The sequence below is a fragment of the Gymnoscopelus braueri genome (genome assembly GCF_963280865.1).
Source record: "Gymnoscopelus braueri genome assembly, chromosome: 7".
Taxonomy (NCBI): domain Eukaryota; kingdom Metazoa; phylum Chordata; class Actinopteri; order Myctophiformes; family Myctophidae; genus Gymnoscopelus; species Gymnoscopelus braueri.
The window spans coordinates 47,732,159-47,756,576 of NC_137608.1; the positions used below are offsets into that span (position 1 = coordinate 47,732,159).

The window sequence follows — 24,418 nt, forward strand, 5'->3', positions numbered from 1 at the left end:
TGTGTGTGTGTGTGTGTGTGTGTGTGTGTGTGTGTGTGTGTGTGTGTGTGTGTGTGTGTGTGTGTGTGTGTGTGTGTGTGTGGGCACACAAATTACAGTATTGGTTCCTAAGTGACTTTGGGCTAAATAAAGTATTCACTTTAAAATATATTCTGTTAGAAGGTATATTATTGTTTTCGGGTATTTTGCTTTTAACAATATGTTTGTATTATTGAAAGAAAGGGGGTATTAATATTATGGTGAGATTTATTTTTCTGAAATACTTTGTTGTGTGAATGTATTTATTTGTATACCTTCTGGATAGAGGTAAGTTCAGCCTGACTTTTTTAATTTACTTTGGGTTATAAAACTGCATGAACAGGTTCATTCATAATATTGTGACCTGGAAAGTGCATGAGCATTTATTATTTTAAAAAGAGATCCAAGCTAATTATAACTGAGTTAATCAGAGTGAAGTGTCAAATGCCCTACCCTCAACCATTTGACGTTCGAGGGGACAATTACATAAAATTATAGGTTATATAGACAATATCATTTGACATTGTGTGACCCTTGTAATACATTTTAAAATCTTTATTTGTTAACCTTGTGATGCTGGCCTTCTGTTTTAAATGCATTGCCATATGAAATAAAGTCTATTCCACTTTGTGTCTATGTGGTTGTTGTCATTCTCTTATACACTGTATTATGTATGTTAGTTAGAGTTAATAAATGACACATTTTCCTTTCGGTTATGGGTCATCTAAACAGAGATAACTGTGTATTTATTTTGACAATTGTCTAAATTGTAATATGTGTACTGCTGTAGATACAGGTTTCTGGTGATAAATATAGGTTTGTATTATATAGTGTATTTTCCCACAATACATTATACAGTTGTGTACAGTATGTGACTTGTTCTGTTTTACATTGTGTCCCTGTAACAGTTTGGCTTGAATAATACTGTATAATTATATACAAGGATTGGTTCGTTTGATACTGTGTATTCCACATTATGTAAATAAATGTTTTCAAAGTTGTACAGGGCTTAGTATAAATCCACAATTGATCATAAAACAGTTCATAGCTCATGCGCTGTATCTCCATAACAAAGTTTGTCCCAGCAGGATTTAGGAGTAGTACTTACACCAGTATTTGTTGCTCAATAGTTCCAACATTCCATTATATTTTCTCCTTAAATGGGTAAAAGTGTAAAGACATTTATTTTAATGTATCCATAAGGTTATTAGAAATGTGCATTCATGTATACAGTATATTAAGGTCCAGGGTATCATTATGCCATATTATAAACATCTTTTTTGACATGAGGAATAATGATGAATCTCTCGAACAGTAGAGAGGTGTTATGGTTAAAGTTTGTAGTAAGGGGGATCAAGCTAGGATGGACAGTCTGAATGAGCAGTGTGATGTTTACCAATTGAGCAAATAAAATCATCCTTAAATAAAGTTATGCATACTGTGATGGGTGTGGCAGAGCACAGACATATAGAGTGACATTGATGAACAGACGCAGTGATTGACTGCATTGCTTTCAGGTGCGGTGTGAACACAGACACTATAAAAGAGTCAGTCGGACTTGGAAACGCATCGGAGCGACACGTCTTGTGAACCGGCACTCAAGGGACGGGAGGGGCGTTCGCAAGTGTTATAGTCTTGCCGACGCGAAGATAGCTAGCGAGGGGGAGCTAGCTATATTGTTGGTAGTAGGAGGGGAGACTATAACCACGGTCTCCTGTAGTTAGTTAGGGAGGAACTTAGTGAGTGTACGGCACACTGCTCCGCCGATCTGCAACCGTGCGAGTGTCCAGCACAAGGACACACTGACTCAATCTTGTCCGCACGTTCCCGTCGTCCAGCAAGTATCTCCCCGGGGAGTTGGACGGTGGCACAAGCTCAGACCCCGGGGGAGGGTCCCGCCACCTGGCGAGTTAAGTACCCATGCAAGCAATCGAGTAGTATTGTTGCATAACATTGGTGCACAGATAGAAGCACTGTATTTTAAGTATTGTAGCAAATGGTTTTATTATTAGGGGTTTCAAGCACTGTATGTATTGTATATAACTTTAGAGTATGAATTAATAAAGATCGCTCTGTATATTTGTACATCCTTGTTGTCTCGCTTATTCCAAGGTCTGACATTATCTACCATTGTGTAGAAACGATAGAAAACCGCATTCATTACATTGGTGGCAGCGGTGGGATTTATCAAAATGTCAGACCCTGAAAATAACGCAGAAGTTGGCAACAATGTTAATCAGCCTAATTTGTTTGCAACTCCACGGCCAGTTTTTATGCCAGAAACCTTCACGGGCACAGGGCGGGAATGGGTTGATTGGGCTGAACAGTTTGAAATGGCAGCTGATGTTAATAATTGGGATGAATCCCTGAGATTAAAATTTATGAGCCTGCTTTTGTCTGGTCGCGCTCGGGAGGTGTATAGTGGGTTGTCTGCAACTGCTAAAGCTAACTATGCCTTGCTAAAGACCGCCATGGGGAGATGTTTAGACCCTTGTGATAGCGATGACTGGAACAGGGCTAGCTTCTCTTCACGTAGGAGGTTACATAATGAGACTGTCAGAGAATTTGGCATTGCGCTTCGCCGGCTGGTTACTAAAGCCTACCCCTCAATAGATCTTAATACCCAGGATGTGTTGGCGAAAGACCATTTCATTGCACATGGAAATGGGGATTTACGCATTAGCCTTCGCAGTGTCAAGCCGGCAACATTGGAGGAAGCCATTAACCTGGCTGCAGAGCTTGAGCTCATTAGGGGTTTGGAGGGTGGGTGCTCAATGACCGATGCTAAGGTGCGGGGGTTGTTGATAAATCTACCAGTGATGAGCGAATGGACTCCCTGCTTGGGGTGGTGGAGGGCCTACGACAGGAGGTTACATCTTTGCAATCGACAGTACAGGCTATGGGCCAGCAGGGCCACCCCAGTAAAATTGTTCCTACACCCTCACCATCAGTTCCTTTTGTACGCCCAGTTCAAGCGCCCACTCCATTTAAACGGGAGGCTGAACGAAACAGGGGATGCTGGGAGTGTGGTTGTACTCGCCACGTTCGACGTGATTGTCCTTATTTACAGGGAAACTAGAGGGGGCGTGCACAGCGGGTCCAATGCCCGCCCCCCATTCTCTGTCAACTGTGGCCCCGGTTAGTTCAAAGGGTGGTTCCGGATATCTGAAAGCTAAAATAGGTGGGTTGGATTGCTATGTATTGGTTGATACTGGAGCCTCACGCTCAATTATTCCTAAGCAACTGTGGCTTTCTGCTACTAAAGGGGGAAGCGACCTAGTGAATTATGTTGGCAGAGCTACAGCAGCTAATGGTGGGGGGATGCAAATTTTGGGGTCCTGGCAGACAGTTTGTTAATTTGATTCACTTGCACTTGTCGCAGAGTTTTTGGTCTCCGATATCCCCTCAGAAGAAGTTTTGCTAGGTTTTGATTTTTTATCAAAGTATGGAGCTGTTGTCGACCTGGGAAAGAAGAATTGTCAGATAATGGGCAAGCAATTTCCTTTGATCGATCTAAACCCATCATTGGAGCCTCAAATAGTCACTGTCCAGACTGATACAGTGATACCTCCTCGCAGTGAGGCCATCATTTGGGGTCAGGTCCGAAGTGGGTGGGGGGATTATGCTGAAGGGTTATTAGAACCTTCCTTCATCTCTAAACAGAGTGACATTTTAGTAGCCCGAGTGGTCTGTAGTGTGCAGCAGGGTAGACTGACAGTGCGTGTTATTAACGTAACTAACGACGCTCTACCGCTAAAGAGTGGCATGAAAGTAGGCACACTATTTACAGATATTGAAGTGGGAGAGGAGATGATAGAGCACTGTAAGGACAGTGAGGGAGGAACTCTATTGCCACCTTGGACAGTGGAGACACTTATGGGCCATTTTGGGGTGGGGGGGAAAGGTTTTGCCCCAGATGAGTTGACAGCAATTAGGCTGTCATTTAATAAATACAGGGATGTGCTTAGTCGGGGGGACACGGATTTGGGTAGGACACAGCTAACATCACACAAAATTGATACTGGTGACGCTCAACCTGTTAAATTGCATCCTCGAAGGGTCCCTCTGCACTTACAACAAGAAGTGACTAAGAACCTGAAGCAAATGTTGGCCAATGGCATAATCCGTCCTTCCTGTAGTCCGTGGGCAGCCCCGGTTGTACTTGTGAAAAAGAAGGGGGGTGGACTACGTTTCTGTGTTGACTATAGGAAACTTAACGAGGTTACTAAAAAAGATGCATATCCTCTCCCTAGGATTGATGATGCTCTAGATAGCCTTTCACATGCTCGCTTGTTTTCCACCCTGGACTTGGCTAGTGGCTATTGGCAGGTGGAAGTACACTCAGAGGACCGGCATAAGACTGCCTTTGCCACCCGTCAAGGACTGTTTGAGTTTAATGTTTTGAGTTTTGGACTTTGCAATGCACCTAGCACTTTTCAGAGGTTAATGGATCTAATCCTCGCTGATTTGCAGTGGACAACATGCCTAGTTTACTTAGATGACCTAATAGTTTTTGGCCGTACTTTTCAGGAACATCTGACACGTCTAGACAAAGTACTGGACAAACTCCAGCAGGCCAACCTTAAAGTAAAACCATCTAAGTGTAATTTGTTTTCAACACAAGTCCATTACCTTGGCCATGTCATTTCTGCTGAGGGAGTTAGGCCAGACCCAGCTAAGGTGGAGGCAGTCAGAGAGTGGCCTGTCCCTACTAATCAGACAGAGGTTGCCAGTTTTATAGGCCTAGCATCTTATTATAGACGTTTCGTGAAGAGTTTTGCAGATATTGCTCGCCCTTTACATAAGCTGACAGAGCAGGGGAAGCGCTTCCAATGGAGTGAGGCCTGCCAATGTGCTTTTGATCAACTTAAGACCACTTTGATTACTGCCCCTGTCTTAGCTTACCCAGACCCATGTAAACCATTTATTTTGGATACTGATGCAAGCGATGTGGGGATTGGAGCAGTATTATCTCAGGAGGAAGGGGGGATGGAGCGAGTCATTGCATATGCGAGTAGAGCCCTCAGTAAATCAGAACGCAAATATGCTACCACTAAAAAGGAGCTTTTGAGTATGGTGGTGTATACAAAACACTTTCGGCACTATCTGTTAGGTAAAGAGTTTGTGTTACGAACTGACCACAACTCCCTGAGGTGGCTTCACAATTTTCAGGGTTTAGAGGGGCAGTTGGCTCGCTGGCTTGAACAGCTGGCCAATTTTCAATACATTATCATCCATCGTCCAGGCAAGCTACACAGCAACGCTGACGCCCTCTCTAGGCTACCAGGCTTTCTTGAAAAGAAACGGCTATCTGATCAGGAAACAATAGTGCCAAAAGTGTGTGTAGTGCAAGAGGTTCCTAAGGCTATAGTGGCTGCTGAGATAGATGAGTTGACTCAGGCACAGAGGGCAGATAGTGAGTTGCAGCGAATAATTGAATGTAAAAATCTGGCTGCTGATGGAGTAATCCCAGAAGACTCTGACCTACAGAAATATGTCCCAGTTTGGACACAGCTGCAGATACAAGGAGGTAGATTAGTGAGGATTCCTCCTGCCTATTCTGATGCTGCATCCCGGGTACAGGTAGTGTTCCTGAAGTTTTAAAACAGTTGCACAATGTTCCTACAGGGGGACATTTGGGGGTGCAAAAACTGCAGGGAAAAGTTAAAGACCGTTTTTACTGGCCGGGATGGTTTGGAGATGTTAAGATGTGGGTCAAACAATGTGTAGATTGTGGATCCCGTAAGACTCAGGGGAAACTGCCACGTGCCCCTTTACAGCCATCTGTGACATCTAGGCCGTGCGAGCGGGTCGCACTTGACATCCTTGGTCCCCTCCCAGTGACCTCGAGAGAAAATAAGTACATATTGGTTGTAGGTGATTACTTCTCAAAGTGGACAGAGGCTTTTCCTCTACCTAATCAAGAAGCCTGTACTGTCGCTAAAGTTTTGACTGAGGAATGGGTGTGTCATTATGGGGCCCCACGTAGTCTGCACTCAGACCAAGGACGCAACGTTGAATCAAATCTGTTCAGAGAACTGTGTAGGCTGCTGCATATGCACAAAACTCGCACCACACCTTATCACCCCGAGTCGGATGGATTGATTGAGCGGTTCAATCGTACTCTGTTAGATATGGTATCCCTCTTTGTGGAAGAGAATCAGTCTAATTGGGACACGCTTTTACCTTATGTTATGATGGCATATCGTAGTAGTGTACATGCTAGCACCCTTTTCACCCCTTACCGAGTATTGTTTGGACAGGAAATGGTTTTGCCGGTTGATGTTATGTTAAACGTAGGCAACCAGGAGTCCTTCATCTCAGTGGCTGAGTATGTGTCTAAGTTGAGGGACACGTTGTCTACTGTTGTTGAGGCGGTAAAAAAACATCAAGCCAGGGCCTCAGGACACCAGAAAGTGGCCTATGATTTCAGGGCAAAATTCCAATATTATTCAGAGGGGGAACTAGTTTGGATGAGGAATAAGGCTAAAAAGCGTGGACTGTGTCCCAAACTACAGAGACGGTATAAAGGCCCCTTTAGAGTAGTGGACAGGGTGACAGAGGTCCTCTACAGGCTAGTGCCAGTCGAGGGAGGCTCAGAGAGTGTTGTGCATTTCAACCGACTCAAACCTTGTACTTCTTCCTTGCCAGTGCCATCAGAGTCGGTGGAGAGTGAGACATCCATGGGAGGTGAACAGAGGGACTGCACTATTCAACCAGAGCAATGGCAGCAGTCGGGGGTCCCGTTTGGTGCCAGTTGGGTCCACCTTCGTCCGCCCAGCCGGGATGTCCCTGCGGAGGTGACGACAACGCCGGCAGGGACGACCGAGGATGTGGGAGGGCAACAGAGGACCCCATCACCGGTAACGCAGCGGGTCCTGCCAGTCGAGTCTGCAGCCTCTGAATTAGCCACTCCCTTGGATGCGTCTGTAGCCGTTGCACAGCCGGGGCCCCAAGCTTCAGCAGCGTCGGCGGTTGCGGAGGGAAGTTCAGCACTCCTGCGGAATTCACCAGCTGGGTTGCGAGAAGTCAACATGCCAGCAGGTTCCGCAGCCGCTGGATCAGCCCAGCCTTTGGATCTGTCTGTGTCCAATCCTGGGCGGTGGCCACAAGACGCTCCAGGGGTGCCAACGTTCAGGGGAGGACGTCCAGCACGCCAGCGGAGACCAGCCGTGTGGTTACGTGATTACGATGTGTCACTATAGACTCGAGGACGAGTCTCCTTCTTCAAGTCGGGGAGAAGTGTGATGGGTGTGGCAGAGCACAGACTTATAGAGTGACATTGATGAACAGACGCAGTGATTGACTGCATTGCTTTCAGGTGCGGTGTGAACACAGACACTATAAAAGAGTCAAGTCGGACTTGGAAACGCATCGGAGCGACACGTCTTGTGAACCGGCACTCAAGGGACGGGAGGGGCGTTCGCAAGTGTTATAGTCTTGCCGACGTGAAGATAGCTAGCGAGGGGGAGCTAGCTATATTGTTGGTAGTAGGAGGGGAGACTATAACCACGGTCTCCTGTAGTTAGTTAGGGGGGAACTTAGTGAGTGTACGGCACACTGCTCCGCCGATCTGCAACCGTGTGAGTGTCCAGCACAAGGACACACTGACTCAATCTTGTCCGTACGTTCCCGTCGTCCAGCCAGTATCTCCCCGGGGAGTTGGACGGTGGCACAAGCTCAGACCCCGGGGGAGGGTCCCGCCGCCTGGCGAGTTAAGTACCCATGCAAGCAATCGAGTATTGTTGCATAACATTGGTGCACAGATAGAAGCACTGTATTTTAAGTATTGTAGCAAATGGTTTTATTATTAGGGGTTTCAAGCACTGTATTGTATTTGTATATAACTTCATAGAGTATTAACTAATAAAGATCGCTCTGTATAATTGTACATCCTTGTTGTCCTGCTTCTTCCAAGGTCTGACATTATCTACCATTGTGTAGAAACGATAGAAAACCGCATTTATTACAATAGCATACATAAAATGTACATCAAATTATGGTAAAACACTTTTACATTGTCATTGTAAGTCACATCCAACCAACTTCATTTGACTCTGGTATATCATCTTAAATTTGTGGTCGACTGATGCCATGATTCACCATAGAAAGAAAAGAGAGTACAGAGAAATGTACTAAAATGCTCAGTAAAATGCATACTATACATTTTTAGAGGTTAGTCTTCAAGACACATGACTACCATATGTGCTTTTTTGAGGCCCCCTGCTGTTCAAAGAGGGAAGTACATGAAGTATGTGCAGCCATCTGAATTCCTATTCTTTTCAAACACAAGTTCTAGCAGCTTCTTCATCATCATCATCATCATCATCATCATCATCATCATCATCTTATTCAAGTGACTGTTTCTCTATATGATGCTACAATACCATAGATAAAATGTGATATGATACAAAATGATACAATGATACAATGATACAATGATACAATAAAGGCGGTTACACACCGGCGAATATGCGAATATACGCAAAATTCGGACTCGTTCCGAATAATTAAAAGACGCTTTTTTCGCTCCGCGAAACTGGTGTGGAAGCTTGCATTGACTTTATAAGGTTTTAAAAAAAAACGTATTATTCGCATGAAAAAAATCGCCCCGGTGTGTAAGGACCTTAAGAGACAAAACTCAACATACAGTATGTTTGGTTGCTACTATATATGTCTATGAAATTAATTCAAGGACCCCAACGGAAACAAGTCCGCAAGGACTTTTTTGGTCTGACCTTTTAGACAAAAGTATTATAAATGTAACTGTGTTGTTTTACATTCTTTTGCCTAATACATTTTTCAATTTCAATACAAACACTCACAAGTTCACATTCTGAAATCAACACAATAATAATAATAATAGTATTAGTAGTAGTAATAATAATAATCCTAAATGCACACAATTTCTTAAGTAGAGTTGATTTATCCACGTACACAAGAATGATATCGCCAGGGCCCAAGAGTTCAATACTTAATTCAAATGGATCACATTTAACAAAACTGGATTGGAATCACTTAGAATGATCTAAGCAAATAGTGTCATAACCCGACCCATAGGGCCATGACAAACTGAGGAGGACACGGTAGTGTTGTGAAAAAACATATGAAATTTACAAAAGGAACTGGATTAAACATTCAAAGAGAGGTGTGTAAGTGAGTATATACGATTAGTGATGTTAGCAATGTGTGGATGTGTCATCAATGTAGCGTGGGGTGTGGTATTGTAGAGTGCGTCAAATCAAGAAAAAGAGACTAAAGGGAAACAAACAAAAGGTGGGAGAGAGAGAGGGTAGAACATAAGGCACTCATTATTTTATAAGGTCCCAGGGAGCACTGGCCAATGTAGCCTGGTAACCCCCCCCTTCCGGATATCTCATTTGCATTTGATTTCAGGAATTGGGTCTGGCCTGAGGGCTTATCTGGGCGTTTCTTGCTCGTTCACAAAATGGACTCGCCTATCAGCGTCCTCGCTCATTGTTCTGTGATTGACAGAGGAGGCAGGCCAATCAGGTGGAACCCGAGTGAACCCCTATGGAGCCGAGTACAACCGACCAAAATGTTACGGCGGCCATTCAAACTCTGTCCGTTGTTTTCTCTTTAAAACTTTAAAACGCTCTCAAACTTATTTTTTGTGGCACAGAATTTACTTTCAAGATATCTTTCGGATAGCATTTAGTTGTTTAACTTCATATATGGGGTCAATTAATCATGACAGAGCCTATTTAAAAATAAAAATTCAGAGTACCTGCAGGGGCAGGCAGTGAACACGCACGTATCCGAATAAAGCAACCTATTTTCGGCATGGCCCTTTCAAAAGTCCCCTTGCGTCACGTTGTCTGGTGGTGGGGGAATGAACTGCTGATTGGCTGAAGGGGAACGAACTGCTGATTGGCTGAAGGGGTTGTCAGTCAACGGTACTAATCCCGCCCAGCTCCCGGCCACAGAAAAAAAGGCAAACAGGCCTGAATGCCAGACTCACTACTGAAATCAAATACAAATGAGATTTCCGGAGGGAGGGCTTTACCAGGCTACACCTAATTGGAAACCCCAAGTTGGCCCAGCCTACAGGACCTGTGGGAGTCTGGGAGACACTGATACATAGGGGAGCACACAATACACAGACACAATACAGGCCCTGCAGGCCAGGCCAAAGGGGCTGTGACAACAGTACATGTCAATAAGAAATAATAAGTTTGATTGGTCAAATAATACCTTTAACACCCAAAATCCAAATTTGATCCATTCGGACAGGGATGGAAAGTTTTGAACTCTTGGGCCCAGGAGATGGCGCACTAGTATCATCACTAGCTTTCCTCTGTGAGGTGTCTTTCTAATTTAGTACAGTGTTTTTAGACAGTATAACATTAACTGTTACCTACCCTGCTGTCTGTGTTTTTGCAAACAGGTCAATCATTCTTGTGACTGAAAATGTCCTGGTTAGATTTGGTTTGATTACACCTTAATAACACCTTATACACAACATACACAGACAGCAATAACAAAAAACAACAACACTCTTAAATACAATACATATTCCTGATCCGTAGGCCTACAGTGCATACAGTAGAGTATAGAGTAGAGTAGAGTTAGTAGGAATAGTTTGGTGACCACTGAAGAGACGGTTGACAGCCGGAATGTAGACGGCATCCCGCAGCAGTAAGGGTTGGCGCCCCAGCCTGTGTCCCCCGTGAGGAAGAAGCCCAACAAATCCACGGTGAGGCCTTTAGGAGGGCCATTCAAGCAAGCCGCAAGTGGAGCCTGCAGTACCACCACGGCCCAAGAAACCATCACGCCAGAAGGAAATGTTTGGATTGGGGGAGTCTGGTGCAACGCTCAGGTCCTGGACCTGGTGAGACGAAGGAGGAGCCCGGCCAGGAGGCCACCCACAGAGCCTAGTCCCTCCACGTGCCAGAGCCTCCCCCAGTCCCGGCAGAGTAGTTCCGGAGAAGTGGACTGAGTGGCCCTGTCTTTCCCTAATAGGACTGACCGTGGGTAGCTACTGGGACGTAAGTCGGGGCTTGATCAACCCCGGCTGGGTCACCTGGGCGAGGGTGTATGTTGTTGCGAGACCCGAAACACCCGATGACCCCAGGCTACAACGCTGATGATACGTCCCAGGTGCATCCATGTGATCTTTATAGTAGAGTTATTTGTAATATGAATTTGTTTATTTTGTTTTATTTTTAGGTATACTTCTAATACTTCTTAACTCACATATTTACCACCAGATGTAATCATTTTAAATTGACATTTAAGTCCTAATATTTCTACAATTACTACATATTGCTATTGCTCATTTTGGGCATAAGCAATAAGCAGAAGGGTAAATGTAGGTCTGATAATGATGTACCGTACCGTGGCGTGCATGTTCACATGTGTGCTTTATGTGTGTGTGTGTGTGGGGGGGGGGGGGAATTGTTTTCCTTCATCTTCATACGATGGGCTACATGCATGTCTTGAACAATGCCAATAATCCATAATAATGTGTAACATGCTTTGCGGTCTACTTTTGTTGATTTATTAGATTTGCACAAAAAAATGTTCATGTTCATTCTTTCCAAGGGAAAGTTTAAGATTTTAGTTGTTGTGCCGGTGAGGTAGGAAACCCTAGGGGGGCTTATGTGAGAACCTCACCGTTTACATTAGTTATACTTTGATTTGTTTAATGTTAAAAGCAAAAAACGAACACAAACAAAAACAAAAAAACAACAATAGAAAAAAGAAAGGGAAAAAATATATATATATACATATATATAGAAACATATGATAAAGAGAAGGTCAAATGGGGGACATGCACCCCCCCCCCCCCACACACACACACACACACATTTTATAAACATAACATCAAATAGCCTGCATTGACACCGACAGTTACAATTGTTGTGTACGCATACAAAGACCTTACCACGAGCTATAGCAACATGTCTTCATCTGCAGTGACATATTTATAACATTAGCCTTTTTTTATTATTGACATACCCATTGATAGAGAATGAATGTTGCAAAGACTCTTCTGTCTTTGCGGCTAAACGCAAATAAAAACTACTTATGAACGCATTATGTCTCTCTCTTCTCAAGCAAAAATTATCAAGGTTTAACTTTTAAATGGTTTTAAATGTATATAAAATGGAAACACGTCAGGATAGGAGAAACACTCTGCTGAGCTTAGTGGTGGTTACAGGTCATTGAGAACATGGTAAAGTATATTTTGGGCGAATTTGTCAGAAATGTTCTCTTTATTTAAACAAAAACAGCGAAAATAGCTGATCAACAAGCTCACAGCGCATCGTAGGTGGGCTCATTTAGCTATTTGTCATACAAAGAAGAATATAGGGCTTAAGTGGTTAATAATCAATCAATGAGTGAAAAGTCTAAAAAATATATATATTTTCCTTTTTTTTAAAATAGACACTATTTTGACCCTGTTGTGTCCACATATAAAATCCAAAGCGTTCGCGGTCCACCCATCTGTTATCTTAGTGTTCTGACAATTATTTGGGGGCCCACTTGCAATCTCCTCACGGCCCACTAGTGGGGCCGTGAGGCCCACAGGTTGAGAATCACTGTGTTAGAGATCACTGGTTCCCAACAGTGGGTCGGGACCCGTGTTTGGGTCGCGGACCAATTTCTAAGGGTAAAATATCCCCTTTTTTCCTTTCCTACATTAAACAATATTTGTTATTATTTCAGAAGATCAATTTTTTTTTCAAGTCACAACTTTTCATCAAACAATTCCAACATTTTTCAAAAGTATTTCATAAATAAAATTAAAAAATATAATAATATCCATAAATGAATTTAAAAAAAAATGTATATGAAGTAGTGAAAAAAGCAGATCCACATGCTGGCAATGCGGCACGAAGCTATGCGTTGGTGAGCTTGTAGATCTGCTATTTTCACTATGTTTGGGTCCTGGATTCATGGGAAAACGTCTCCATTTCTCTCCTTTGGGTCTTGAGCTCAAAAGGTTTGGTAACCGCTGTGTTAGATCATTGATGGTCATTTCAAACTCTTTTTATACACTTTATATCAGTTGAAGTTCTTTGTGCTCCAGAGGTCAACAGCTCTTCACTTTAACCCATTCAACCCGGGAACGCATCTGTGTCATTTTAAGATTTATTTGGCTATTCAAAAATAGCAGATCTACAAGCTCTTAGCAATGTGAGCTTGTATATCAGCTATTTCTTTTTTTAAATCGTGAACATTTTTGCAAATCTTTAAATACATATATTTTTAAAGTGATCATTTGTAACTCAAATCCTTGCTTCTGGGGTCCCTGGAACATAACATTTTGAGATGGGGGTCCGTGGGCAAATACATAATTAATAATCATTTCTAAATCAGTATGTTGCTAAATCACTGGTGCTCCAACTTTTCCATGTCAAGGACCCCTAAAATGATATAAATTGTTCTTTCCCCCAGAAGCACAGATCGGAGTAAAATGTTTTCGCTTTAAAACATATATTTTCAAGGATTTGCACAAATTCACCACAATTAAAAAAATAAAGAAAACAGATCTACAAGCTCATAGCGTGGCACTCGATGCCGCGCTATGAGTGTGTGTGTGTGTGTGTGTGTGTGTGTGTGTGTGTGTGTGTGTGTGTGTGTGTGTGTGTGTGTGTGTGTGTGTGTGTGTGTGTGTGTGTGTGTGTGTGTGTGTGTGTGCGTGTTAGTGCATGTGGTTGTGTGATGGAGGGTGAGGAGGTCAAACCATCAATAGTTAAAGCAATGTTTGAGGAAGTCATCAGTGGGTGAAGAAGAACTTTCTGGATTTTCCAAAGTCATACTGTAGCTGTTTTCAACTTGGTGTCCCTATTTATGACATGTTACTATAGGCTAAAATGTCCCAAAAAAAAATCCAAAAACGTTTCACAAATTATCGGAAAAGAAACACTACTTCACAATAACAATTAAAATAAAACAAAAATAGCTATACAGTACATGCTCACAATAGTGTCACATCGCAACAGCCAAACTGATGGACTTTATGTAAAAAAAGCTAGCCATGGTTCACATGACGCTTGTCTGTCTCGAGCCTCATGGCGGAATTTCTGGTTTTGGCACTTTCTTCATTTACAACCCGTACATGTATAGAGTGTTTGTTTAGTAACCGTGTTAAATAGTTATATATTGTGATAGTAATCATTGTTATAAAGTATTCATTCAGTAACAGTGTTAAATAGCTCTATATTGTGATAGTAATCATTACTATAGAGTGTTTATTCAGTAACAGTGTTAAATAGCTCTATATTGTGAATGGGCTCTCTCTCTTGATTGGCTGAAATTGGCAACGCACCTGCAGTGAAATTTAAGTGGACATGAGGCACAATTATGTTTTCTCATTCCTTTATTGATATTGTGACATTCCATTCAAACCAAGCCAAAATCTAACATCTGAACTTCAAACCATTCATGATCAGGGGCTGCAGATCCCAGGGGGGAAGGAACGGATAGAAACACAACAGTGGAGCTGAAAAACGGAAAGATAAATAATCACCTCAGACCACCCTAGAGGGTTTAGGTCCACACATCACCTCAGACCACCCTAGAGGACCAGGTCCACCCATCACCTCAGACCACCCTAGATGGTTTAGGTCCACACATCACCTCAGACCACCCTAGAGGGTTTAGGTCCACCCATCACCTCAGACCACCCTCGAGGACCAGGTCCACCCATCACAGGGAAATAGTGATGTCATGATGATCGTAACACATTAATTATCACACATTATAAATGATTACATAATAATAAATGACTTATGGTCAATTATAAAATAATAAAACCTTTTTCACAAACATGGTTGACTGACTTCCATTCAGATGGATATTAATATTATATATGTTATGAAGAACTCTTATGAAGAACTCATAATCATCATCATGATTGTGTGTGTGATCATGTATTTAATGTTTCAATATAGTGTAGAACTGAAATATTATGTTTGTGTTTTCTGACGACAGAAACTATACAGAGTAGTTTGATGAACCGCCCACACTAATTGGGACTCCCTCTTCCTTTGGTGTGTCGCCCAGGTGGCGCCTAAACCCTGACCTTTAACCTCACATAAACTATGTCTATAAACCTAACTTTAACCCTAACCTTAACCTCACCTCAAAACTACGTAGACCTGGGCGAAACACCGGGAAAAGACAGTAATTATCGTTAGTCTTAGCTAGCCAATTAGCATTTTAATTGTTTAAAGGACACATTAGTGAAAAAGGTTGATGATGTCATCATTGTGCTGCTGTTATGAGTATAAGGCATAGCAGTGGCGGACATTTTCTGGTTCCACTTCAATATAGTCAATGCATTTTTCGCATTGACATTTCCAAAAATATATATATCAATTAATTTAAGCCTAGAATCAAGCCATCCAGGGTCCTGGTGAATCATGACCATTAAATATTTTTTTCTGTGATTTTTAAAAATGTTATATTTAATTATATGATATACTATATTTAATAAGTACCCTTTGTTTTGCCGTTTTCAAAAAAGTGTTTTCACAGAATCAAACATTTAATGGTCATGATTCACCAGGACCCTGGATGGCTTGATTCTAGGCTTAAAATAACTGATATAAATATTTTTGGAAATGTCAATGGGAAAAATGCATTGAATATTTTGAAGTGGAACCAGAAAATGGCCGCCACTGCTATGCCCTATTTAAAAGCTGAATGGACAAAATGTATTTCCTCGTCTCTCCAACAGGGGGCAGCAATGACTCTCTGCTTCTCTGAAAACACACCCAGATGTTCTGTGAAAAGACAATAAACCATTAATAATCAGAATGTATTAACTGTGTGAACATGTTAACACTTTAGAATAACCTTCCCTTATAATAGTAAATTAATCATTCCCAAAGTATTAGTTAATGTGTTATTCATGACTTGTTAAATGTGTGTTAATGGTTAATGATTTAATGATTTAAAACGATGCTATAAATGGTTAAATAGATCATGAACAATTTATTAGTAAGGTTAGGGTGAAGGTTAGGTTCATAGACATAGTTCATGTGAGGTTAAAGGTCAGGGTTTAGGCCTGCGCCACCTGGGCAACACACCAAAGGAAGAGGGGGTCCCAATTAGTGTGGGCGGTTCATCAAACTGATGAAAACACACACAAGCCCCCCCCCCCCCATCTGACCACATTGTCATCAGTGTTGTCTGATACAACAAATCATTTGATTATTATATTTGATTATGAGATTCATTATTATAAGAAATTAAGCAGAAGACACATGATAATGTGAATTCACACGACCGGGATGGTTTACCATGCTAGTTGTTTCACTTCTTACACAAGCATGTTGTTTTGTGTATGTTTTCTAGTTTTATACACTTTTATACATAAACAAAAAGAAAAACGTTCAGTAAAAAGAAAGAGGAAGTGAACCTGGGCATGTGGGAGGAGTCTAAAGATTCTCATTGGTTGTCGGCACCAGAATACGACCTGATAGAAGTGGAAGAGAGACAGTTAATACACACAAACAGATAAATCATATGTACTGTATTGTGTGTATTTCTCCATAAAATGCATAAATGTACACACAACACAATAACACACCAACATTAGGGTTCAGTCATCAGAACTAATGTGAACATTTGACTCTTATTTAGGACTAAATGTAACACTGATGTATTAAAGCTAAATGTGAAAACATAGAACACACTTTGACCTCTAACTAGGTCGTCTAAACCGGTTAAGGTTCTAAACCAATATAAACCAGTTTAGGTTGTGGCTTTACATGTTTGTTTGTTTGTTTGTTTGCATTTCTGTGAGGGTTTCACATGTCATGTGATCCTCTGTTGATCTGACCTCATTTCTTCCACTGGTAGTATATTAATTAATTAAACATGTTAATTAAACATGCTAATCACCTCGTTTCTTCCACTGGAAGTAGATGAATCCAGACAGGAACAAGACCAGACCCAGAACCAGACCTGATGCTCCCATGGCCACCTTGTTCTTCACTGACTCTGGCATGGAGTCATCTGACAATACAAATATCATATCATATCATATCATATCATATCATATCATATCATATCATATCATATCATATCATATCATATCATATCATATCATTACAGTAGATTAAAACACCTTGTTCTTCACTGACTCTGACATGGAGTCATCTGACAATAAGCTACAACAACCAAACACAATAAACAATAAACAGACGACACAGTCATTGTGAGTCTGTTCAGTAATAATGAGTCCAACCATATTGGTCCAGTCCTTGAGGTGTTTGTCACCTGATGTGACATTGTCCTTCTTAGAGCTAAATAAATCCAAAACAAAGGATATGATGATAGATTTTAGAAGACACGAATCAACCTTTTACTATGATGATTATAAACCAGGCTGTGGAATGTGCAGAAAGTATCTTGGGACAGAGTCATAGACTCAGAACTGTGAGGCAGTTTGTAAAAAAGAACATCAGCGCTTGTTCTGTCTTAGAAAACTGTCTTGTTTTCACATTTATAAAACCATGATGACTTTTTGATCTGCTTTTATCAAATCAATCTGGTCTTTTATCTGTTTTTATCAAATCAATCTGGTCTTTTATCTGCTTTTATCAAATCAATCTGGTCTTTTATCTGTTTTTATCAAGTCAATCTGGTCTTTTATCAGCTTTTATCAAATCAATCTGGTCTTTTATCTGTTTTTATCAAATCAATCTGGTCTTTTATCAGCTTTTATCAAATCAATCTGGTCTTTTATCTGCTTTTATCAAATCAATCTGGTCTTTTATCAGCTTTTATCAAAAGAAATCTGGTCTTTAATCTGCTTTTATCAAATCAATAAGCTCATAGCGCGGCACCGAGTGCCGCGCTATGAGCTTGTAGATCTGCTATTTTTCAAAAATCTTGAACATTTGTGCAAATGTTTGAATATAATTTATATATTTTATTTTTTAAACAACATTTTTAACTCAAACATTTTCTTCTGGAACAACACATTTTGATGGGGATCAGCGGCCAAAAACATATCAATTTGGGGGTCCTTGACAAGAAAAAGGTTTGAGCACCACTGATATATTTTTTCAGAAAAATGAAGATATGTTGAGAGACATTTGACAGTTACAAATGTTTGCTTTAAAATATATATTCAAAGATTTGCACAAATGTTCACGATAAAAAAAAAAAATAGCAGATCTACAAGCTCATAGTGCGGCACTCGGTGCCGCGCTACGAGCTTTTATATCTGCTATTTTGACAGTATATTACACTAGATTACAGTAACTAACCCCAGTCCATCTTGATAGGCGCGGTCAGGCTGGGATGTTCCACCATGCATGTGATCTTCTCTCCTGATCTGTAATACACGCACGCACGCACGCACGCACGCACGCACGCACGCACGCACGCACGCACGCACGCACGCACGCACGCACGCACGCACACACACACACACACACACACACACACACACACACACACACACACACACACACACACACACACACACACAAACACACACACACTGGTAGTACCAGTAGAGGTGTCTATTAGTTGTGTATTTCTATGTATAGGTGTCTGTTAGGTGTGTACCTGGGTGTGTACTCCAGGTAGGAGTGGTACTGGTAGTACCAGTCTCCATCAGACAGCTCATCAGTAGAGGAGAGACCAGAGGTCAAAGGTTCTTGACCTATCCACCAGGTCACCAGGATCACTTTAGGATAGAAGTCGTAGCTGCTGCATCTCAGCATATGAGTGTGTTCACCACGACGAGGGGGAGTCTCTGACTTCAGTCTCACTTTGGGCTCCACTCCTAAAAAAGATGATGATTATTATTATTATTATTATTATTGTCTCCGCCGTAGGTGGCGAGTATATTTTCGCTTCGTCCCGCCGCGTGTGAGCATGGCCCCTAGCCAAGCTAACATTGGTCAAGCTCCACGTGACACGTGTCAATATGTTGACACCAATGCCTTTGATTGGCTAGAGGGACGTATGACGAAATAAAATCCTATAAATAGGTGTGTCACTTCAAAAAGCCGTTTAGTGGTCTCTCTGGTAGGAGACTCAAAGAGTCTCCTTTGAGTCTCCTACCGGATACATTAGCATCTTTCCGCCGGTAATCGAATTATTGTCTCAGGAATGAGAAAAATCTCCATGAATTCAAGGCTTCATGGGGTGTAATTGATAGAAAATAAGTAATTTTTGGGGTGAACTACTCCTTTAAGTGTTCAAGAGGATCTGAAATGTTTGTCAGCAGATTAAGTAATGTTTTATAATCATTATCAGATCAATATTAACACCATTAATCATCTCTGAATAGAATCATGTGATTTCATGTTATAGTTTATGAGGTGATGAGTGTTGAGTGCTGCTCTGAGATCAGCTCACCTCTCTTGTTCAGAACAGAGGAGTAGTCGATCTCAATGTTGTGTTTGCAGGCTGCCTCTCGTAGTGATCTCCTAAAAGCCAGTTCTCCAGGATCTTTATTCCAGCGCTCTGCGTTCTTCACACCAATCTCAGTGTATCCAACCCACTGATCTACTCTACTGTCCCACCGGAGCAGCTCATCACCATCGAAATTATATGACTGTATGTACTGTATGTCCTTCAGCTCACTGGAGTTAAACACACAGCGGAAAGCCTGATAGAACACATATCCATCTGGAAATAGACAATTAAAAATGTCATTAATGTTCAGTTTTATTATCATCTGTATCATATCAACACTAGGCTAACTGCCCTCTGTCGGCCAAACATGTCACTACATAAAGTCTAAAATAGGTTCAGGATGTGAAATCTGGCATTAAATGTTTTGAATGTAGGCTATATTGATTATCTTAAATACAATGAGATTGAGCTAATATTTCTTTTCTGTATGTGTCCAGTTGTCTAGCGTGGCTGAGTAAACAAGGACTCTGTCTGTCTGTCTGTCTGTCTGTCAGACCCCATCATGTATTTCCAGGATAACCCCTTTTTTATCCCTAGGCTATTTGAAAATAGCAAATCTACAAGCTCATAGCGTGGCACTGAGTGCCACGCTACGAGCTTGTAGATCTGCTATTTTCAAACATTTTAGTCGGCTACTTTTACTTTTGGTACTTTAAGTACATTTTGATGCCAATACTTTTGTACTTTTACTAATTATTTTTTTAAATTCTAGACTTTTACTTGTAACAGAGTAGTTCTAGATTGCAGTATTGATACTTTTAATTAAGTAAAACATTTGAGTACTTTTCCCACCACTGACTCTAGTCAGCAAACAAGGTAAATAGTCACATAAGTAGAGAGTAGAGAGAACAATGTAGAGCCTCAAAGAAACTATAGGATACCAGGTCAATCATTCTAACAATCAGCTGAGTTATCTTAAACAAATAAAGGTCATTATTTATACTGTAATTAAAGCCTGCATTGAAAACATAAACGCAAACACTAAAACTTATTTTGGGGGTCCCCAGATGATTAGCTTAATAGGTAACATTGTTTTCTCACTCAACAGTAAACAAACCAACATACAGTATAAGTGGATACAGAGTATCTGCACATTTATAAAGTGACAATTTAATGACTTTTAAGACCTGTTTAATGGCAAATTGGCCAAATTGTCAAATAAATATGAAAGAGGCAAACGTTGTGAAAATAACCAATCTACAAGCTCACAAAAATATGATTAATTTGGGAGGTCCTTAGTTCAAATATGATTATTTTGGGAGGTCCCCAGTTCAAATTTGATAATTTTGGGGGGTCCCCAGTTCAAATAGGATTATTTTGAGGGGTCCCACCCAGTTAAAATGGGATTATTATTTTAAAACCGCAAGGTGAAAGGCCACGGCCACCCCCAGCCGATAGCAGATATACAAGCTCATAGCGCGGCACCCATGCCGCGCTGTGCGCTTGTATATCTGCTAATTTTGATGCCCAAAGCTTTAAACCACGCAACCAAGCTGATAGGCCACGCCCACAGCTTCAAACACCCCCCCCAGGTGATAGGCCACGCCCACCCCCAGGCGATAGCAGATCTACAAGCTCATAGCGCGGCACCAAGTACCGCACTATGAGATTGTAGATCTGCTATTGTTGATGCCCACTACTTTAAACCACGCCCCCAATCTGATATGCCACGCCCACAGTTTGCAACCACACCCCTACGGTGACAGGCCACCCTCCCAGCTTCAAACCACCCCCCTAAGGTGACTCACAGCCTTAAACCACAAACCCCAAGCCGACATGCCACAAGCCACGCTCCCCCAGCCAGCAAGCCACGCCCACATCTTCAAGCCACTCACCCAATGTGACAGGCCACGCCCACCTCTTGAAACCACACCCCCAACGTGACAGGCCACGCCCCCAGCTTCAAACCACCAACCCCCCCCAGGTGAATCACTGCAGCCTTAAACCACACACCAAGCAAACCCAAGCCAATAGGACACAAACCATGCCCCCAAGCCAAAAGGCCACACCCACAGCTTTAAACCGCAGCCCCAAGGTGATAGGCCACGCCCACATATTCAAACACCCCCCCACCCCAGGTGATAGGCCACCTCCACCTCCACCCCCAGCCGATAGCAGATCGACAAGCTCATAGCGAGTGCCGCGCTATGAGCTTATAGATCTGCTATTTTTTACGTCCACAGCTTTAAACCACGCCCCCAAGCTGATATGCCATGCCCACAGCTTGCAACCACACCCGCACGGTGACAGGCCATGCCCACATCTTCAAACCCCCCCCCCCCCACCCCAGGTGATAGGCAACCCCGACTCCCAGCCGATAGCAGATATATGCTCATAGCGAGTGCCGCGCTATAAGCTTGTAGATCTGCTATTTTTGATGCCCACAGCTTTAAACCACTCCCCAAGCTCATAGGCCACGCCCACAGCTTCAAACCACACACCCCAAGGTGACAGGCCACACCCCCAGCTCCAAACCACCGCCCCCCCTAAGGTGACTCACAGCCTTAAACTACAAACCCCAAGCAGACAGGCCACAAGCCACGCCCCCAAGCCAGCAAGCCACGCCCACAGCTTCAAGCCACTCCTCCAAGGTGGCATGCCACGCCAACAGCTCATAGCGCGGCACCGAATGCCATGCTATGAGCTTTTTTTATTATTAATTAATTAATTAAACAACCATAAAATAACATTAACAACACACTCTACCATCCTTCAATGGTGTAAAAAGTACTCAAATGTTACACTTAAGTAAAAGTATGAAAACTGCAATGTAGAGAAATACTGTTACAATAAAAAGTCCGGAACTCAAAATGTACTTGAGTAAAAGTACAAAAGTATTTGCATAAAAATTTACTTAAAGTACCAAAAGTAAAAGCACTCATTATACAAAATGTCCCATTCAAGTTTGGAAATGTATACACATCTTTTGAAAATAGCAGATCTACAAGCTCACAATGCATCAAATCGTGATTAGTGACGCATTGTGAGCTTGTATATTGGCTATATTTAATAGGGCTGAAGTGGTTACTGTATATTTTGTAATAATAATCAAAATCTACAAAGTAACTAACTAAAGTTAACAAATAATTGTAGTGGCTCACGTTAATGCGGTAATGTTGTCGGAGCAGAATCTTTATTTCTGGCGAATCTCGCCCAGGAGTTTGAGCAGCTAGACGGGGCAGGATCTTTACTGACCGTGCAGTTGCTCCACTTGCCCTCATGACGCGACGCCCCTGCCCCATCGGCCAAATATGTAACTACATAAAATCTAAAATAGATTCAGGCATGTGAAATCTGGCATTAAAATGTTTTTAATGTATGTTGAATATCTTAAATACAGTGAGATTGAGCTAACAGTTAAGTTTTGTTTCTCTATGTGTCCAGTTGAGTAAACAAGGACTGGTAACTGTTGTATAATCATATTATCTTGGATTTTGACATGATTCATATGTCTTTTAATTGAAAATCCAAATAAATAAATGAAAGAGTATCAGATACGCTCAGTGGTCATTGGTCATGGGCCGCGGTAACACACCGTCCCACCAGTCTTTTGAGCAGGAGCACGCACACGCACATGCATCCATTAAATTAACAACCCTTAAGTTCACACCTCAACAAAGGCTGCCGACTGCCGGGTGTCACACCAGGTGAATTAACATAGGAATGAGCCTAGATGCATATCAATTGTCCATTGTGTGACATGTAGTGTAGGTGTTAAGCCACGTGACGTCTTTAAAATAGTGTCCCACCAGAGATAGATTCACCAAATCAACACTGGATACGTTTCCTCAGACGTTTTTTGGATGGTATACGCTTTTTAAAAAAAAATCTGCACAGTATACTACGTATATAGTGTAACACGGTAGAACACACCAATGCATCTACATAGTTGTACCATCTACACCTCACCTACAGCTCAGGCTGTACAGAGCAGATACTAATGCATAGATTTGTAAAAAAATATATAAAATAAAGAACCTTGAGCTGATTCATGTTTACTAGAAATACATATTTATATAGAAAATATTTCACCATAAATGCTTAACACATTGGGTGCCAGAGGTTTATTAAAATATTATACGTTGAGTGCCTGCATTTCTTCCATCCACTTGCGTTATAAGTTTCGTGCTGCAGAAGCCCCGACGCGGAAATGCATGTAAACAAAGCGTGCGTGCGAGACGGCGGAGGGTCCCGACTAACGCCTGGAACAATAATATTTCCAACGCGATCCTCCATTGCAGCGTGATCGCCGATCGGAAACGGCTCGTTTCCACCACATTAAAAAGAAATGGAGATATTAAGCTTTTAGTCAAGGAGATAACATTGAAAACGCCGACCGGAAGGATTTTTGACATGGAGCCTCATCCAGCCTCTTCTTCTCAGAAACTACTTGGGTGATGTCAAAGTTTCGTTTTAGCGCCCCACGTGGGCCACTCGTATAAAAATAGAATTGGGTCAAAAACGGTCCGGACCGTTTTCGGCACTTCTCGTTTGGACCCTCAAAAACGGTCCGGACCGTTTTTGGCATTCAATGTGTTAATATACATGTTTAAACATTTTCATTCATGTTAAATATATTCAACCGTTTTAGTAAATAACTATTGTGTTCATAGTATTCATGTACCTTTCACTGGTGGTTTCTTCAAGGCAGTGAGAATGTTGTCCAGGTTGGCTTTGCAGTACGCCTGATCATGCAAAGCTGCTTCATAAGCTCCTTGGAAGGTCATATGATCTACGAACGGAGGCTGACGCTCCACCGCCTTCCCTTTGTTGAAGTCTGCGTACACCATCACTTCACCATCCAGTGCCATCATCCACTCTTTATATGGGTATTTAACTGTGTCTGAACAGCCAGTGACTTTAATCTCCTCATGGAACACTGAAAATAAAACAAATATGAAATTAAATTCAACAACAAACTTCTTCACAGTGACAATAACACATAATCATCATGTTAAACATTCATGTTAGCAGTGGTGGAAAA

At 41.9% G+C, this 24,418-nt stretch overlaps 1 protein-coding gene and 1 long non-coding RNA gene across 2 annotated transcripts in view; both read right to left on the reverse strand.

Moving 5' to 3' along the window:
• Window positions 1-14,350: 14,350 nt before the first annotated feature.
• LOC308087961 lies at window positions 14,351-18,343 on the reverse strand. The gene is made up of 4 exons (XR_013933392.1): window positions 18,273-18,343; window positions 16,900-17,013; window positions 16,415-16,471; window positions 14,351-15,776 (listed from the first exon to the last, which is right to left on the reverse strand). It is a non-coding gene; the product is annotated as an uncharacterized lncRNA (long non-coding RNA).
• A 190-nt stretch (window positions 18,344-18,533) lies between these two features.
• LOC308089090 (H-2 class II histocompatibility antigen, E-S beta chain-like) overlaps window positions 18,534-24,418 on the reverse strand; it is a gene marked incomplete at its 3' end in the record, with an annotated part of 109,715 nt that continues 103,830 nt past the window's right edge. The window contains exons 3-5 of the mRNA XM_080433662.1: window positions 24,059-24,313; window positions 19,375-19,647; window positions 18,534-18,796 (exon numbers count right to left, since the gene is read on the reverse strand). Coding sequence (XP_080289788.1) covers window positions 18,534-18,796; window positions 19,375-19,647; window positions 24,059-24,313 — 791 coding nt within the window. The remainder of the gene's footprint in view (window positions 18,797-19,374; window positions 19,648-24,058; window positions 24,314-24,418) is intronic.